This window comes from Mus caroli, unplaced genomic scaffold (assembly GCF_978045245.1).
Source record: "Mus caroli unplaced genomic scaffold, Mus_caroli_1 scaffold_1, whole genome shotgun sequence".
In the NCBI taxonomy this organism is placed as follows: Eukaryota; Metazoa; Chordata; class Mammalia; order Rodentia; family Muridae; genus Mus; species Mus caroli.
In genome coordinates this window covers 125,121,699-125,141,481 of record NW_028227256.1, presented here as the reverse complement: position 1 = coordinate 125,141,481, position 19,783 = coordinate 125,121,699, and the positions used below count along the sequence as shown (strand labels likewise).

The 19,783-nt window shown below is 46.8% G+C and overlaps 1 protein-coding gene across 2 annotated transcripts; it reads left to right on the top strand.

The window, feature by feature from the left end:
• The first annotated feature begins 10,864 nt into the window (after positions 1 to 10,864).
• On the top strand, positions 10,865 to 14,899 carry Cxcr4 (C-X-C motif chemokine receptor 4). 2 transcript variants are annotated; one of them, XM_021168921.3, is made up of 2 exons: positions 10,865 to 10,977; positions 13,224 to 14,899. In XM_021168921.3, the coding sequence occupies exons 1-2, from the start codon at positions 10,963 to 10,965 to the stop codon at positions 14,280 to 14,282; spliced, it is 1,074 nt and encodes a 357-aa protein (XP_021024580.1). In that variant the 5' UTR covers positions 10,865 to 10,962; the 3' UTR covers positions 14,283 to 14,899. The 2 variants fall into 2 exon arrangements, with proteins under 2 accessions (XP_021024580.1, XP_021024571.1); XM_021168912.2 differs by having other exon boundaries at positions 10,866 to 10,983.
• Positions 14,900 to 19,783: the final 4,884 nt, after the last annotated feature.

Below are 19,783 nucleotides of genomic sequence, written 5' to 3'. Positions count from 1 at the left end.
GCTACCCCCAGCACACTCCACCCCAACAACAGAGAGCAGGGAGGGCAACCTGGTTAAACCCACTTCCCTCACTCTGAGGAGAAGAAACAAGGCAGCTCACTTAGAACAAAGTGGGACAACAGAGTTGGGGGGGCAGAAGAGCTCAGACTTCATCGGCCTCTTTTGGAGAAAAAAAAAAAGGTGTGTGTGGGGGTGGGGTGGGGTGGAGAGACAGTGTGTCCTGTGACCAGAGCTGTACCAGAGAATGACCTTGAACTTCTGATCCTCCTGCGTCCACTTCCTGAGTGCTCAGCTTACTTGTGTACACCATTACGCCCAGTTGATACATTGCTGGGGATCATACCCAGAGTTTAGTGCAAGCGAGACAAACACTTTATCAACTGAACTTCCCCCCAGCACATGCTCACAAAGTTCTCTTGACTGCTTTGGGATACATAAATGGCAGCCACACCTTCTATAGATTTGTGCTTTCAAGAAACACACAGAGGCCATCTGGGACCTGTCAGAAAGGAGGGTCAACAAAATGATTGTGTTTAACCTAGAAGGGTGGGGAAGATCTTAGACTACCAGGCCCCAGCTGGGAGCTCTGGTCACAGTCAGGGGCAGTCTACAGAGGACTCTCAACCCCAGCACCCTAGAGAGAAGCCTATATGTATGACTAGGCCTGAGTGGGGGAGGGGAGGCAGCTGGGACTCACTCAGGGTCAGAGGCTAGGAGTTCAGCTAGCATTCATGAAGTTCTGAGGTCCTGAGTTTGATACCCAATACTATAAAAAGGAAGGAAGGAGGGAGGGAGGGAAGGAAGGAAGGAAGAAAGAGAGGAGAAAAAAAGAAAGGACAGAAAGAAGGGAAAGGGGAAGAAAGGGAAAGAGGGAGGGATGAAAAGAAGGAGAGAGAGGAAGAGGGAGGGAGAGAGAGGGAGGGAGAGAAAGGGAGGGAGAGAGGGAGGGAGAGAGGAAGGGAAGGAGATAAGGAGAGAGGGAGGAAGGGAATAACAAAGGGTTGAAAGTTGGAAAAGGTAAAGGCAGGAAGGAAGGAAGAGATAAAGAGGAAGGAAAAGAGGAAATCATTAGAAAGGAAAACACAGAAACACTTGAGAACTTGGGGTTCTCAAACAGCTGGTCCCTGGGAGGGGACACTGTGGGCATGTATGGGTGCACACATGTGAGAAAAGTCACGGGAGTTCTCTGGGAGGAGGGTGGGGAGGTCGCTTTTACATCTTGGCAAGATGCCAAAGCGTGACAAAAACTTTCCTACACCCTATATGGTTGAAAGGCAACAGGAAAAAAAAAAAAAAAAACCCAACTTAGAAACAAGCAGCTGCCTGAAGCCTAACACTGAAGTCAAAGTTTACCTGGCAAAGACAAACCAAAGACTGACTCTGTGCCGAGGTGCCCTCCCATTTACCACAAAAGATAAAAATCAGGATCTGCGCATGTGAATGGAGCCCTGTGGGGAAAGGGTTAGTCCCAAGTGTCCAGTGCTTCCAAGAAGGCCACTCTGCCTGCTCTGACCCCAAACAAGCCATGAGCCATCCACATGGAAGCTGCTTTTGTGTTTATGCACGTGTACATGTATGTACATGTATGTGCACGTGATTGTGTATCCGGATGCCAGAGGTCAAACTCTGGTCTCATTCCTCAGATGACTTCTACCTTGTATTTTTGAGGCAGTGGCCTCTTGTTGACCTAGAGCTGGCTGACTGGGCTGGCTGACAAGGCCCAGATATCTATCCATCAGGATTCCAAGTGTACCTGTTTTGTTTTAAGTCTGTTCTGGGGATTGAACTCAGAGCCTTGTGATTGTGCAGCAAACATTTTACTGAGTCAGCCATCTCACCATCCCAGTGAGCTGCTTTCCAGACTATCAAGAGGCAATGAATGCAGCCAGACTCAGAACCCTCAATGCCCTCCTTCTCCCAGGGGCTGCCCCAGCCTTGCTCTCAGAGGCAGTCTATGCCAATGAGCATGCATAGGCAAAGCAGGCTCAAAGTAACTCCAAGCGCATGCCACTCCCACTGGCAAAATACAGGAATAAATGACTGGGGAAAGGAAAGGAGAGAACCCCCAACACATCCCCTTGTTAATTTCAAATGGCCCTATAGACAATGTCATTTCCTTCATTGAGAAGGAAACTGCTCCAACATAGAGTCATGGCTGATTTACAGTGTCCCAGGAAAAGCCCTGTGCGTTTAATTCCAGTGAAGGAACTGTGCAGATCACATTCAAGGCCCCATACCAGCTAGACAAGTACCCACCACTAAACCCCAACCCAAGCCCACCTTGAGCCTTTGGCTGGAGGGTTCGCATGGCCGCTGGTGGCTAAATGATAAAGTAATATTTTCTCCAAGCAGTGATCGGTGCCTGCTAAAGAGAAATTCATTTGACAGGCACTTTCTTTTATTCCTTAAAACAAACAAACAAGATCTCTTGTAGCCCCAGCTGACCTTAAGCTCTCTATGGAACAAAGAATGACCTTGAACTTCTGAGCCTCCTGCCTTCACCTCCAGAGCCCTGGGATTTCAGGTATGTACTTCTATGACCAGTTTGTGGAAAGACTGAAGCCCCAGGACTTCATATCTGGGGGCAAGCACTCTGCCAGCTGAACCCCACTCCCAGGCCTCCCTCCTCAATATTGTAAGTATTCACTTTAACCTGGTTCTGCCTATACAGCCAAGCAAAGACAGGGTTAATTTTTTTCATTATGAGCCTGTTTCCGACATTGCTCCTTCTACACATTTTCTCTTGAAGACATCTGCAAGTCTCATGAGGCCTTAAAAAGCTTAGCACTAAATCTTTTTAGTCACTTAATCCCCAAAATGTCCCTCTTTGGAGATAATTTCCTTTATGAAAGGAAACCTTAACCTGACCCTAGTCTCCAGTCAAACTTGCTAATGAAAGGAAGGATCTTTCCTTTGTGCTCCAAGTTTCTGGGAGAAATGTCTTGGAAAGGGGGAGCATTCTGTCTGGTCCTAGGGAAGATACCGGTTGCCAGCGGTGTTGTCTTTGTCTCCCGGTTACTTCAGCAGTCAAGCGATAGCTGAGTTAGACCTAGTGGATGGAAAATGGGAGAAACGGGTGCCAAACAGAAAAGAGGAGCTATCTAGTGATGATTTGAGTCTGCCCAGCAGAGGACAGGATCCCCTTCTGCAGTAATGGGCTGCCCACGCCTAGGCAGACATGCCCAGAGACAGAACCATCCACACGGTTCGAGGGACAGAGCTCCTTCTCATATGAAGGTGTCTCAGATGGCTCTGGAGACATCTTCCCACCCTCTGTCTGAGGCTCCATAACGACAGGGGGCTTTCAAGGCATGGATGGGAAAGGCTTACTTGTCCTTCATCAAGCCTGCCTCTCTTTTGCCGTGAGATGAAAAGTGAGACCATTCCATATGTTATTTAAAGCTCCATTTCCCTTTAGCTCACGTATGTGGGCAATGGTGGAGAAAGCCGTTTGCTTGGTTAATTACAGCTCTTTACTGGCAAGGAAGAGAGAGAGAGCACATGCTGGGGAAGGGGGCAAAATGTAAAGATATATTAAAATAAGTCATATTTATTGAGTACTTACTTTGTGCCCTATATGATACTAAAGATTTTACATGTATGCTATATTTAATCTTCCCAATAATCCAAGAAGTAAATGCTAATGTTACATGAATATTATGACAAAGAAAATAGAGATAGTCATATATATTCTTGGGATCTAAACTGGAAAACCATGTCTGGTGAATCAGTTCTAAAAACCAAGTAAGTCCTGGGGCTGGGGATGTGCCTTAGTCAATAGTGTGCTTGCTTAATGCACAAGGCCTTGCTTGGATTCTATCTTCAGCACCACAAAAACTGGTATGGCTTGCCCATCATTCCAACGCTCTCGGGGATTAAAAATTCAAGGTCATCTTTGTCCTCCGTGTATACACAGAGTCTGAGACTAACCTGGGAGACATGAGAATCCCTAGCTCAATATATGTATATGTATATATATATATATATATATATATATATATATAATAAAATAAAAAGAAGCCTAGATCCATCATGTTGACTGCTTTCTATCCATGGTGTAAATCTCACCACGGTGGCAGTTTCAGGTGTCCACTGCAATGTGTCGGATTTTGGAGTTACAGGAGCCCAGGAGCTGTGCAGAGTTGGAACGTTAACACTTCACTGGGCTAACCCCAGCACTCCCTATTGTCAACCACACAGCCACACTGCCTGGTCTACAGTCCTTTCTCTGTGGCTCCTGTTTAAAGTGAAGGAGGAAGAATGTCCCGTGAGTGAAAGTGACCAGCCTTCAAGGCAGGTGAGAAGACAGGAAGCCCAAAGTTGGAAAAGCACCAAAGAATCTGAGTCCCAGAGAATTTGGGAATTCTCTTCAGAAGCCCAAGAATTAGCTGTGCAGGAACCAAGGTGAAGAATCAACTTGAACTTCCCAAATGAATAATTTTAGTCTCAAGAGATATGGGGAGATTATGCAGCAGAGGTCTCCCTGCAAAGAGTCTAAAGCCAACATTTTTCATCTTACTGGAGTATGTGGGTGTGTTCTAACAACCCTCAGTTCTCTTGCCTCTAGCCAACACCTCAGCTGATATGAAGGCTGAGAGATCTTTTATTTAAACCAACTGCTTGGTTGCTTTATTTCATTGTCTTTTGTTCTTGTAGCCTTTTAATCAGAAAGCAGGGAGTGGGGTTTTTGTTTTGTTTTGTTTTCCTGTCTAGGGATCAGGATCAGAGCGGTAGGCATGTTGACAAACATTTACCACTGAAATATATATACCATTAGGCCCTGAAATAATATTTGTTTCAGTTGAAATGAAAGGAAATAAAACTTGAGACCTGTGATTCATGTAATTTATGTCAAATAGCCCAAAGAGTTGTTTGCGAGCTTTAAAACCTGGGGCTGAGAACATAGCAGAACAGGCTAGGACATGCCCAGGCAGGCCCGTCGTTACATGTCCTGACTGGCCTGTTGCCTCCCTATCTCCCGCCCTTCTGACAGTCTGTTGATGTTTAAATGGACCAATCATGTAAAACCGCGCCAATTCCTCCCCTGACCCCACCCCTTTTCTATAAAAGTCCCTAGCTTCCAAGCCTCAGGGTCGAAACCACTGTCTCCTCCGTGAGATACGTTTCAACCCGGAGCTCCGCCATTATGACTCTACCATGTGGTCAACACCTCTGTCTGTCTCCTGCGGGAGATATGTGTCGGCGCTGAGCTCTGTCATTAAACTACCTCGTGTTCTTATATCAAGTTGGCCGTCTGTTCGTGATTCTTGGGTGCGCACCGAATCGAGAATTGAGTGGGGGTTTCCCCACTAGGTTCTTTCAGAAAGACTTCATATTTCCACAGATCAGAGGCTTTACTTTTGAAATGACCCAGATGGGCCAAAAGATGGGTCAGTTTGTAAAGAACTTTCTGGGCAAACATGAAGAGCTGAGTTCAATACCACACAACCCACTAAAACACCTGAATGTGATGCTACCCTCTAGGAATCCCAACACAGAGGACACAGAGCTGGGTAGAGCTGAGGCTGGCCAGTGCAGCCCAGGCCAATGAGAGGCCCTGTCTTAAAAAATAAGAAATGTCATGGGAGGCTGGCTTCTGGCCTTCACATACACCCACATGAACACACACACACACACACACACACACACACACACACACACTTCCCACCCCATCTTTCTGATGATAGATTGCTCTTGATAGACTCAGCCCATCTGTGGGGGTGATCACAGGGCCCCGTTTCTAGGAGCCCTACCGCTCTGCCAGAGGTTGCTGGGTTCTCTTTAGAAATTCACTGTCCACAGGGCTCTAGGCCCTTCCTCTTGTTCCACAGCTGCCTGGGGACTCGGGCAATAAATTCCGAGGACAAGGACAAGGAAGACAAGTCTTTCCCATGGAGAACAGACACTGCTCCCTCGATTATTTCCAAAAGTCCTGCCCTCCTTCCCACTTTGTCACCTCACTTTTGAGACTTGTTTGTCATTGGGCCTTGCATCCACAAAGCCAGCACAGCAACAGCCATGTGGGCTGAAGAAACTCGCAGAACAATTCTTCCTTCTGGCCCCAGGGTTAGTCAAGTAATGGTTATTGCATTGCTAATTGAGTGGCCTTTTGTTCAGCCAACTTACCAGGGTGACTCTAAACCGTCTCTGTCTATTTGCCTGTCTAGCCAATTTTCTTCAGATAGGAAATCTTGTCCTGCTACAAAACTTTGATGAAAATCTGCTCATAATCCCATTTTATTGGGGGTGGAGGGAGACTTTTCAGAAATCTAGGTTGAACTTAAAGTAAAAGTGCTTCTCAGAGCTGGTAATGATTTTCCTAAGCTGGTAGAGGACTGCAAGGTGGAAGGCTGCCCTTTATTTCCAGAATCATTTTCACCTGTCAAGTGTTGAAGGCAGAAGCTCAGACACAGGATCCCCGGGTGGGGGTGGGGGATGGGGGCAGGGGGGGCATGATTTTCCCTACTTGACATTTGATAGCCCTGTCTTTGCAATTCAACCCTTTGCCAGGACTACCCACCCCTTGGAAAGCAGTCTCTCTCTCTCTCTCTCTCTCTCTCTCTCTCTCTCTCTCTCTCTCTCTCTCTCTCTCTCTCTCTCTGTGTGTGTGTGTGTGTGTGACTATCTCTCTCTGTCTCTGTCTGTCTGTCTCTCTCTCTCTCCATCATTTGGGAAACATTAACTCCATCTTTTTATTACACCCTACAATCATTAAAAAAAAAAAAGTCTGTGGGGTTTTTTTTTCTTTCAAAAACAAAGCCAAAGGACTCCCCGAGATGGATCTCAGGTGGTAGAATACGTGCCTCACATCCATGAAACCCTGGAATCCATCCCCATTGCTACAAACAAGGACAAGAAAACCCTTTAGATTCTTTCTCCTTCGTGAAGGTGCATGTGTGTGTGCATGTTTGAGCTGACTCGAGCATGTCTGGGTTTGAAGAGAGAATTGGTATGTGTGATGATTTACTTCCGTTTTAGGGATAGTCTCTCCTGGGCTGCATCAAGAGTTGCCTGTCTATCTCTCCAGTGGTGGCATTGCAAGTATCACCTTACATGGTTGGCTTTCTTTCTTTGTTTATTTCTCTTTCTTTCTTCCTTTCTCTCTTTCTTTATTTCTTTCTTCTTTTCCTTCGTTATTTCTTTCTTTTAGCATAGATTCTGGGAGACTGAGTTCTACAAAGCAAGCACTAACTAAGTCATCTCTGGACCCTTCATCAAAGAAGGCCTTTAATGCCGATGCCTCCTGCCATGTACCATCAAGATAAAGGACTGTACATAAGCTTTCTCCCCAACTAACTTGGAGCCTGTTATGGACAGAGCAGAGCTTTCTATCGCATACCCAGGGACGGGTGAATTAACCAGCTGCAGTGTAAGCAACAGGAGGTGGCAGGATGCTTGCCCCTGTGCCACTGGCTTTGGAAGCATCCCCCACAAACTGTGGCCTATGCTAGTTATTCCCTGGGCTAAAGCCATCCTTAGAACTTGGGGACACTGCCAAAGCCCTGACAGCCCCTGAGCCTGGCCTTTGTTGCCAGAGCCCCAGGGGAAAGCTGTTAATTCTTTAAATGAAGGTTCAGTAAACAACCAAGGAGCTTGGTTCTCTCAGCGGTGGGCTAGATTGGAAAACTGCTATCTGTGCATTGTCTTCGAGGAGCTTGGACTGTTTAGGAGAGAGGAGTAAGACACATTTGCTTTTTAAAAAAGTTGATTCACGAGAGATGTCACTCAAAGCAGTATGTAAGTAAATGTGGAGGAAGAAGCACTCAGAGGGTTCACTGCAAGGATCAGAAAAAAGACAGTCATGGTAATGGAGTGGAGAGAGCCTGGGCTCTGGAGCCAGGCAGAGTAGGTGGGCACAAATCCTTAAGTGAATACAAGGAGGGGAGCTAGTTCCTCCCTCTCAGCAAACTTCAGCTTCCTTATCCTGAAAAACAGACCTGCCTAGTGGAGGGGCTTATCCCAGGTTGGATGCATGGAACAAGCTTTCAGGAGACGTTTGCAATGTTTTTCTGATGTACATCACAAAGCTGGGGCTGCAACTAAGTAGGCAGACCGCCTGTCTCATGTGTACATAACCCTGAGTTCAATCCTAGCACCACATAAACTGGGCACGGTGTTGGAGACAGGAGCACCAGAGATTCAAAAATGAACTCAGCTCCACGGGGAACTTGAGGCCAGACCGGGATACAGGAAACTCACTGCCAGTGGAGTAAAGCAAGAGCTTCCAGCAAGCTGGGCAAGCACTCTTACCAACGGAGCTATGCTACTAGTCCTCGGCGGCATATCCAGGTACGACTGAGACCATAGACTCACACAGTTTTCATTCCCACCCTGTGCAGTTTCTTTCATAAGTATTTCCCCATACTGATAACAACTCTTCACAAACACTTACAACATCCATATTCACTTCATCCGCAGATGTATAAATCATCTCAACTAGTCTGCTCATGGTGGACACTTAGGGCTACTCAGCCATTACTAACTATTCTATTATGAACACTATTGTCAGCAGCATCCCCGTGAAGAGCTTTGTGGCATAACTGCAGTTTCCTGGGGCTACATCATGAAAAGTAGAATTACTAATCTCAAAAGGTTCGGGCTGCATACAAAATACTTTTCACTGAAGCTGCTCAAACACCACACACACACACACACACACACACACACACACTCCTACTACTGACAAGCGAGAGACAGCTGGTCTTTTCCAATCCAGAAGCCAAATATTATCTTTGAAAGGGGGAAAAAATCCCTCTCTTTTTTTCTCTAATTCTATAGTCGCCAAATAGCATGTCATTGTTGTTTTATCTGCTTTCCTCCAGCAAAGAGACTTCACACGAGCTAAAGAGACCTGTGCAGAAGCTTTCTTTTGTCTGCCAATAATCAACAAATATTAATTATGCAAATCATTTTACCCAGATTGTACTCTCTGTCGTTCAGGGACAGGTTCGCAAGATTCCCCTTCTCCCATTTTAGCCTTTGGGAATGCAGGAATTTGGAGGCTAAACACAGCTCACCATCCTGCTGCTACCGATCTTGAACACCAGCCCTTTCTTAATGGGTCTGACATTCCGGTCCACGGGCTCTTCTGTCAGTCCTAACTAGTTTATGGAAATATGAGCCTATGTTTTAGTAATGACTGGATATAATTAAAAGTGCTTGGACGTTCTTGGCTTTTAACTTGTCAATTTTTGAGGGTCGCACTTCCTAATTTCATCCTTAGCTTTTCTGGTTCAGGTAAGTGCAGAGCAGAAGAGGACTTTGACAGCAAATTTTGAAGGAGAGTGCCCAGGCCATACAGGAAGATGGAGAGAAAGAGTTCCCAGGCTGTAAACCAGCTCCCCAGCACTTCCAACCGAAAGCCTTTGTTAGCTAAAGAAGGAGGTGCGAATGATAGCACAGTTAGTAGACTGCTTGCCTAGCCTACACAAAGCTCTGATTTAAGCCCTGTCAGCAGGAAAACTGGGCGTGGTGGCACACAACTGTAATCCCAGTACTAGGCAGGTGACAAACGGGATCATCAGAAGTTCATGGTCATCCTTAACTACATACCGAGCCTGAGTCCAGCTTGTACTACATAAAACTGCCTCAAACAAAAAACAAAACCAAAAAAAAAAAAAAAAAAAAAAAAAGGAACGGGAGAAGAGGGAAGAGGGGATGGAGTTGAGGGCGCAGTCTGGGCCTGCCTATCCTTTGGTCCATTCCAGGAGGGGGTGGGGGCGGTATCTGGGTTGCATAGCAACCCAGGCTCCTGCTGCCGGATGTCTCACCACCCCCAGTGCCCCCCGGCATTGGATCCCGAGGTCTCTGGCTGGAGGTCTGGTTGGTTCTGACCCCACCCTTTTCTCCCTCCCCGCCCAGCCCAGGCTCGGCGCCGGTCGGATCCCGCGCGAGTCTGGGAAGCAGTCTGGGCGCCCACTGCAACCTTAGCCTGTCTGAGACTCCCTAGCCATCCACGCCCCCAACCCGACCTAACTAGCTCTTCACTAAGACTTCCCATCTTAGTGTTCTGCGTGGGAGACGCGAGATAGGCGTGAAGCGAAAGCTCTGGGCTCAGGCCAGGCTTTGCAGTCCCAGGCTGCTCCATTTGGTCTCTTGGAGCTCGTGGAGCGCCCACTGACTGCGCATGGATCGCGGCTAGCTTCCCAGCTGGGACTCTAATTATCTGTTAACTAGATGCATCCCCCTATGTGCTTATGAAATGAAAATGAACCAGTGTTTCTGTGCGGATTTCTTAGGATGTGGTTACACAAAGTCCTCGTCGCTCAATTCTTCTTTATAATAAAGCACATTTCAATCACTTTACACACACACACAAATCTCTTCACGAAATTGTTGCCACTATTGTTACTTTCTTCCTGGGATTATATCTACTTCTGGATGGGTCCGCAAGTGCTTTCTGCCACACCTGACCCTAATGTCATTATATGAATATGTAGTAACACACACTTGCTTGGAAGAGTTTTGGTAGTAATCACTCCTGACAGCTCAGAGTATAGAACCCTGGCGGAGGTTCCAACATTGCCGCCTACTGGTTAGGCAGGCTCCAAGTCACACACCCCCATCCCCAGTCTTGTCTCAAGTTCTCCATCCGTAAACTCCAGGTCTAAAATTCTATCCACGTGGGTAAGGATGGATGCACGACCCGCAGAAACATCCTGGCTAGCATCCTGCTTTTCCCAACTTTGAGAACATTATCCGGCCAGGCTCTGGACCCATACTGACTTAAAACTCAACAGCAGCGGCTCTCGGACTTCTGTTTGCCCGCGCCCTGCGCCCCGCCCCCGCCAGTCTCCTCCCGCCCCGTCCGAGCTGCGCATGCGCCGCCCCGGGAGCGTGTTTTTATAAAAGTCCGATTCGGGCCAGAAACTTCAATTTTGTTGCCTGGTGCAGCAGGTAGCAGTGACCCTCTGAGGCGTTTGGTGCTCCGGTAGCCACCACGGCTGGAGAGCGAGTGTTGCCATGGAACCGATCAGTGTGAGTGTAAGTCCACTTGCATCCTACTTTGTAGTAAACGTGCAAACGTGTGAACTTAGAGCTCAGCCCCTTTAGGAGCGGGTTGAAGCAACTAGAACCTTGAGGGGTGTCAGGGTCACAAGGAGGAGCGGGAACTAATTTTTTTATGTGTGTGAACATGGCTATAGGGGGAGGAAGATAGGAATATTTTTGTTAGTAAGTTGAGAGGGACGGGTTCAGATGGAGCTTTCCTAAGGTTGCTCTTGTTTCCCTCCCCCTTGAGTCCCGCGGCGCGCGCCGACTTGCACGCTGTTTGCAAACGTCCCAGTTTTTTGAAAAAGGGAGAAGGGCTTGCCCTCTGTCCCAAGACTCAGACCATCGTCTGGTCCTCCTGAAAACAGGAGTTTTCTTTGAGTTTCTTGCATTGTGTGAATTTAGAGACTTTAGTCGGCACGCGTAGGCACTACATTCTGGGTGAGCTTCGAACCGGAGCGTCTTGGAGCGGTTCTTGGAGTTAGGAGTGTGGTTCTGAAATTCCATAGTGCAGACAGAGGAGCGCCTGTCTTCGGCGGGAAAAGCGAGCTAGCCTGCCGCGTCGCTTGCTTGGGGGGGGGGGGGGGCACAAAGTGCGGCAGCCGCGGAGAGGTGACCGAACGTGGCCGCTTTGGGATGGAGTAGCAGCGCTTTACGGGCATCCGACCCGCCACCTCCCCGCAGTGGCAAACGAACCTCCCGAAGTCGGGCTTGCCTTTAGGATCGTTCCTGAGAAAGGGTCATAAGTCTGTACCATGATGCTGCTGGCCAGGAGATGTGCTGGACTTGAGGGCGGTTGGGGACAGGAGGGCATGTTGGGACCGCACCTGGGTTGTGCTGGGTCGCCGGAGGGATGAACAGGTGCAAGCTCGGAGACTGTTTGACTGAGCCCCAGTGTTTAACCGTCGGTGGTTTCCTGAGCCTTTTGAAACCCCCTCTCTTAGGGAGGGTTTTGTTGTTTGGTGATTTTTTTTTTTTTTCTCGTTTCCTCCGGCGGCGCGCAATTCAAAGGCGCTCACGCTGGAGCCGCCCAATCTGTCGCTCACACCCGGAGGGACGATCCTGGCGCGCAGCCAGGAGGAACCCCTAGAACCGCTGCGTGTTGGTCGTAGACCTGGGTGTGGTGGGCATCGGTGCCAGCCCCTAGGTAGGTGACTCGGACATCGGGGTGCGCACGGTCTGGACCCCTCCTGCTGCCTACCTCGGACTCCCAATAACTAACTGGGTCCGCTGCAGGATGGGAAGCGACCGGAAAAGTGAGGAAGTGAAACTTGGGGGCGAAAACCACGGGGTACCGACCCCGTGACTTTCCCCACCCAGGACAGTGTGACTCTAACGTCCCAGATCCACCCAGTGATAAACATGGGGTTGGCAAGAGAGACCCACCTTCCAGAGAAGCGCGACACAGGGTGAAGTAGGGGAGTGCTATTTGCTCCTTTCTAACACTCTGCTGACCCTAAACCCCCAAAGGTCTTCTCATTATCCCGCTTTCTTTACTACGCATGACTCGAAATGTAATAGTTTGTGTTAGACAGACGTGAGAAAAACAAGATTTTGCGCCTAAAAAGCTAAGAATCTTTGGGGGACCCCCACCGTCAAGCTTCGTTTTTTTGTTTGTTTGTTTGTTTTGTTCTTTCTTTCTTTCTTTCTTTCTTTCTTTCTTTCTTTCTTTCTTTCCTCCTTTGGCTAATCCTCATACAGAAATTCCATCTCCTTCAACACAGACTTTAACCCCATGCCGCTGGATCCCACCGCACACCGCTTTGAGAGTGACTTCTTTGTTTGAATGGAGGATTTGTTTGGTTGGTTTGGTTGTGGGATTTTTTTTTTTTTTTTTGGCTTGGGTTTTTGTTTGTTTGTTTGTTTGTGGTTGGGGGGCTTTACTTTTTTTCCTCCGAGGGTTTTTTTTTCCTCTCGTGGGCGGGGCAGGAGAGCTATTCAAGACTAAGCTGTGAAGTCCTTAGACTCTCAATGTCCTTTTGTTCTAAGCAAAAACTCTCCTAATTGGTTCCACTAAAGAGGGCATATAACAAGTGACTGGTGGAAGATGGAGAGCACCATTGGTTGCAGGATTCTGTGTTCTCTCTGGACCTTAGCCAGCCCTTTGGAGTTTCCTGGGCAAGGTTGTGTTAAAACCTGCAATCAATACTAGCTTTTTAGGCAACAGAGACACTTAAAATTTGGGAAGGCTTGCTGACCTTGAAGTGACGTGTCTGTCCCTGTTTCCTTTGCAGATATACACTGCTGATAACTACTCCGAAGAAGTGGGGTCTGGAGACTATGACTCCAACAAGGAACCCTGCTTCCGGGATGAAAACGTCCATTTCAATAGGATCTTCCTGCCCACCATCTACTTCATCATCTTCTTGACTGGCATAGTCGGCAATGGATTGGTGATCCTGGTCATGGGTTACCAGAAGAAGCTAAGGAGCATGACGGACAAGTACCGGCTGCACCTGTCAGTGGCTGACCTCCTCTTTGTCATCACACTCCCCTTCTGGGCAGTTGATGCCATGGCTGACTGGTACTTTGGGAAATTTTTATGTAAGGCTGTCCATATCATCTACACTGTCAACCTCTACAGCAGCGTCCTCATCCTGGCCTTCATCAGCCTGGACCGGTACCTCGCCATTGTCCACGCCACCAACAGTCAGAGGCCAAGGAAACTGCTGGCTGAAAAGGCAGTCTATGTGGGCGTCTGGATCCCAGCCCTCCTCCTGACTATACCTGACTTCATCTTTGCCGATGTCAGCCAGGGGGACATCAGTCAGGGGGACGACAGGTACATCTGTGACCGCCTTTACCCGGATAGCCTGTGGATGGTGGTGTTTCAATTCCAGCACATAATGGTGGGTCTCATCCTGCCCGGCATCGTCATCCTCTCCTGTTACTGCATCATCATCTCTAAGCTGTCACACTCCAAGGGCCACCAGAAGCGCAAGGCCCTCAAGACGACAGTCATCCTCATCCTAGCTTTCTTTGCCTGCTGGCTGCCATATTACGTGGGGATCAGCATCGACTCCTTCATCCTTTTGGGGGTCATCAAGCAAGGATGTGACTTCGAGAGCATTGTGCACAAGTGGATCTCCATCACGGAGGCCCTCGCCTTCTTCCACTGTTGCCTCAACCCCATCCTCTATGCCTTCCTTGGGGCCAAGTTCAAAAGCTCTGCCCAGCATGCACTCAACTCCATGAGCAGAGGCTCCAGCCTCAAAATCCTTTCCAAAGGAAAGCGGGGTGGACACTCTTCCGTCTCCACAGAGTCAGAATCCTCCAGTTTTCACTCCAGCTAACCCTTATGCAAAGACATATATAATATATATATATGATAAAGAACTTTTTTATGTTACACATTTTCCAGATATAAAAGACTGACCAGTCTTGTACAGTTTTTCTTTTTTATTGACTGTTGGGAGTTTATGTTCCTCTAGTTTTTGTGAGGTTTGACTTAATTTATATAAATATTGTTTTTGTTTGTTTGTTTCATGTGAATGAGCGTCTAGGCAGGACCTGTGGCCAAGTTCTTAGTAGCTGTGTATCTGTGTGTAGGACTGTAGAACTGTAGAGGAAGAAACTGAACATTCCAGAATGTGTGGTAAATCGAATAAAGCTAGCCATGATCCTCAGCTGTTGCTGCATAATCTCTTCATTCCGAGGAGCACCCCACCCCCACCCCATTCTTAAATTGTTTGGTTATGCTGTGTGATGGTTTGTTTTGTTGTTGTTGTTGTTGTTTGTTTTTTGTTTGTTTGTTTGTTTGTTTTTTTTTTCTGTAAAAGATGGCACTTAAAACCAAAGCCTGAAATGGTGGTAGAAATGCTGGGGTTTTTTTGTTTGTTTGTTTTTTCAGTTTTCAAGAGTAGATTGATTTCAGTCCCTACAAATGTACAGTCTTGTATGACATTGTTAATAAAAGTCAATGATAAACTTAACTTGGCGGTGTGCTATGTCATCATTTCTGCTGGCTCTTAGTAATACCATGTTTGGGAAAGCAGAATAATGCACACACTTATGGCTTCCCGGAGACCCTCCTGGGTGTGTCTGTGTGGGCTCGTATATGTGCACAAGCATTATGCCTTTGGTGGTCAACTTCAGATGTTCCTCAGGACTGTCACACCTTGTTTTGTTTTGTTTGTTTTGTTTTTGAGACAGTGTCTCTCACTGGCCTAGAACTGGATTAAGTAGGCAAGGCTGGCTAGCTTGTGATCTAGCTGTCTTCCTCGACAGAGCTGAGTGAGATTAAAGCATGCACCAGGATGCCCAGCTTTTTACAAGCGTTGTGGGAATCAGACCTAAGTTCTCATGCTTACAACAGCAAGCACTCTATGAACCAAGCCATCTCCCCAGCCCCTGTCTTAGGTCCTGTATATTTACTTAAGCTTTACCTTAAGAGGCAGACTTTCTGCTTCTACCACTAAGGGAGCCCAGGAGCAGAAAGCTTAAGTAACTGCGTTAAAGATGAGGGACAGCAACAGCCAGTATTTCAAAGCCTGTGTGGGGAGAAGTTGAAGCCCTTACACTTTCAACTCCTCGTGGAAGGCGAGGAAACCAGGATGCACATTCGCATTTCACTGTAGTTTCCCACCTGTCCCAGGCAGGCTAGGCACTGTGTCTTCTGGTGTAGATGGCAATCCCACCCCCACTCCTGTCCCCCTTTGACGAAGGTGGGACCTGAGGCTCATAAACCTGTGGTAACTTTTATTTTCAGCTTACACAACCCAAACTTAACACCGTTTATCCATCTTACCCAGTATTGCCGCCCCAAAACACCTGGTCAGATGGCGGCTGAGTTGTTACTGAACACGAGGCCAAAAGTGAATGTTTTCTTCATAAAATTAGCCATGCCCAAAATACCCTCCTTGCAATATCACCTATGCAAATCTCAGCACCTTTACCCTGACTCTTATTACAACACCTAGTGTCTCCTGAAGGGCTCAACTAAATCCGTTAAAGATTAATGCTGGCGTTTTTTGGTTGGTTGGTTGGGTTTTTTTGTTTTGTTTTGTTTTAAGAGTTGAAAGCTCTACTGAAGCAAGCTCTTCATTTTGCACAAGATTTGAGAGCCTTATGTAATAACCCAGAGCTATTTACACTAACATTGTGCAAGCCTCAAACTCTTGAGTAAATTGCAGGTCCGGTCTCCTGGAGACCGGAGAAGATAACTTCTCATCCATACTGGTTTGCCCCTTGGAACATAAACAGGGTGCTGTAGGCACACACCCAGGCAGTAAGCGATACATAATTAAGACAATATTTGGTCTTTTAGTAATTGTTTCTGGCACAGAAAATCCGTTTGGGAAGGAAAAATTGCAAGGCCTTATCTTTCTTAGGCAAATCACATTTGTTCAAGACAAATTATAGATCCTGTGAAGGGAAATAACTTAATTACTTAAAATAGAATCTAATTTAGCTGTACGTTTTTGCAGCAGCCTATGGATCTGGGGTACTTCATGCCGATGTTCCTATTCCACTTGAGGACACAATTAGATTTTCAATAGGAAATTATCTTGAGATTTCTTGCCTTCCTCTGGGGAGTCTTAATTGGATCACGCTTAGACATACTTTTCGTAGTTTTCGATGTGCACACTGGAAGGCTTGGTCTCGAAGCTGTAGCCATTGTGGCAGGCTTCACTCGGAATCTGCTCTATAAATATTTATTCGCAGGGAGACAATAGGAGAAAACCTTGGGAGGAATTCTTTCTCTTTTCTCATCTTGGCTTGAAACCTCCTCACCCCAGATTCCTCTCCTTTGCCTTGGACCCCCAACAAAAGGAACTTAGTCTGAACCAAATTCCCAGCACTGTCAGTCTCCATGGATATCGCAGCCTCCCTGGGAACAAAGGCAGATAGCTCCTTCTCTAAAAAAGAAAAGAATTTGTTTAAAAAAAAAATTTCTTTACTCCCTCCCTCCTCCAAAAGGAGACTCCCCACCCGAGTCATTCTCTGTCCCAACTCTCTCATGACAAACTCCTCCAAAGCCTTCCCTGTGTCCTGGTTGGTCTGGCAATGTGAGGAAACCCAGTCTGCTTGCCAGCCCTCACATGAAGCAACTGATTGTTCCTTGGGCTCCTCCCCCATGAATGGGGCTCTTGAAGGTCAGTAATGTAGCTACAATTGTATAATGGAAGCTAAAATATTTAAATTGTATGCATGCTGCCAATAATGGCGTGAACATGACATCTGACTTACAAGTGATGTCAGGTCTCTAACTGGGCAGGAACTTGAAATGCCACTAGGTGATCTATCTTTCAGGCCCATGGGCTTCCCAGCCTCCTTTCATGGTTATAGTTGTATGAACACATCCATTCCAGGGTGCTCTTTTAGAAGAAAATGGGCTTTGTTTTAATAATTGAACCAAGTATCTACGGTTTTTCTCCCATCTGATATTCAGATGCTAAATAAAAGCTCCACAAACAGTTGGGCATTATTGTTCAGTGTGATGCTCATTTAGGAGAACCAAGGACCCCTGAAGACAAAATTCAAATTACTACAGAAAGCAACCCAGCAACCCTGAAATGCTTAGAAACGTGCTCTTACAACCTAGCATCATAAGCGTGCACACAGCTATCATGGATAGCCTGTTAGTCACTGCTAAAGAACTTCCCTAGAAGCCATAACAACAGTCCCAAGAGTACAACCTCAGAGGAACAGTAGTGTTCTGGGGCTGAAAGTAAAGGAAATGAATTCTTTAAATGAAATGGTCCTGGAGCCATATCGCCTTCCAGGTCACATACTGATAGCTTCTGGACATCTTCCGAGTGATCCTATTCAAGAGAGCAGGAAACTGGAGCTAGAGGCCAGACACATCACTTCATATCCTATAATGTTCACAAAACTATCTGCCTCAAAGAACTACCTGACCCAGACTATCAATGGTATTCCAACTTCAGAAAAACCTTTTTGAGGGCAGTAACTCTATCAGTAAATCACTCACGGGGAGGGGGTAGAGACAGGCTGAACCACAGCACTTGATGGGCAGCTGTCTTGGTTAGGGTTTTACTGCTGGGAACAGACACCATGACCAAGGCAGCATTTATAAGGACAACATTTAATTGGGGCTGGCTTACAGGTTCAGAGGTTCAGTCTATTATCATCAAGGTGAGAACATGGCAGTGTCCAGGCAGCGTCCAGGCAGCCATGGTACAGGAGGAGTTGAGAGTTCTACATCTTCATCTGAAGGCTGTTAGCAGAATACTGACTTCCAGACAGCTAGGATGAGGGTCTTAAGGTCCACACCCACAATGACACACCTACTCCAACAAGGCCACACCTCCTAATAGTGCCACTCCCTGGGCCAAGCATATATAAACCAGCATAGCAGCCATTTCCTACTTGGTGAGTTCAGGCCTAGGAGAGACCCTTTCTCAAAATAAACAACAAAAAAAATGTAGATGGCATCTGAAGAATGACAGCCATGGTTGTCCTCTGTCTTACACACACGCACACACACACACACGTGCACACATGAATACACATACAGACACCTGCAAGTCATGCACAAATTCTCACACACAAACACATGCATGCACACACACACTCACACAAAGAATCCCGTTTTAGAGTTATGAAAATAAATATATATATATATATATATAACCAGTGTAATCTGTGTTTATATACATAAGTTTATTCTAGTGTGTGTGTCTGTATCTGTGTGTGTTTGTCTGTGTGTGTGTGTGAGAGAGAGACCAAACTAGGCCAGGCGCTCAGTGTTTATCTGATGGAGCTGTGCGTGATTAAGTTGATTTACATACTGCAGTTCAACTAACCAGAACCCAGCTCCATCTACATCTTCATCTGAAGGCTGTTAGCAGAATACTGACTTCCAGACAGCTCGAGTATGGAAGTCAGAAGACAACTTAAAGGAGTTGATTGTCTCCTTTCAACATGTGGGCCCCTGGGATGAAACTCAAGCTTGCCAGCTAGACTACAAGTGCCTTTACCCACTCGGCCATGTTGCCAGCCCCAAACCAGAATAATTCCACAAAATAACATGAATCCATGAAGGCTCTTGAATGATTTGCTAGGCCAAAATCCAGAATTTGAAATCCCACCACCTTAAGAGGATGGCCTTGAAGTGAGACTTCTGGGAAGAGGCAGGCCATAGAATTCCTGATCAGGAGCAGGAGCAGTGCCCTAGGAACCTAGCTAGCCTCGTAGATCACAGAGGACTCAGCTCAAAGCCCATCATCTGTGAACCACAAAGCAGGCCCTTGCCACATACCGAATCTGCTAGTGCCTTAATCTCCACTTTCCCAGCCTCCTGAGAAAGATGTTTCTGTTGTTGCTAAGGAACCCAACCTAGTATACATGAGAGTTTCTGTTATGGATTCCAACTTCTTCCTCTAGCCTTGGCTATTGGGTTTCATTCCAGGGCACTGTGCTCCTTCCCTGACATTCCCTTCTCACACAGGCCTAGCTGTCCATCCTAACAGTTTGCAACACGTCCTGGTTTTCTTCTTTTAAGACTAGCTGGGGATGATGAGGGGCCAGCCCATTCTTCCACAGACTGCCATCCATCGATTCAGAGTCTTTTAAACCAACCCTGTTAAGTCAGACAATTAAAATCTTGTAAACCTTCCAGGGGGGAGGGGTGGGGACTTCAACTGTAAATGCCTGCTAGCTACAGACTAACTTGAGGGATCTGCTCTGCCAAGAGGCCACATAAGGGGAAAGAATTTTTTAAAACCAACCAAACAAAAGGTGTTCAACCAAACTAGGCCAGGTGCTCAGTGTTTATCTGATAGAGCCGGTGCGTGATTAAGTTGATTTACATACTGCAGTTCAACTAACC

Excerpts from the sequence above, each read along its gene's own strand:
- Cxcr4 (XM_021168912.2), top strand. The coding sequence starts at position 10,963 with ATGGAACCGATCAGTGTGAGT. Across the intron at positions 10,984-13,223 it reads TGGAACCGATCAGTGTGAGT|ATATACACTGCTGATAACTA; the intron begins GTAAGTCCACTT and ends TTTCCTTTGCAG.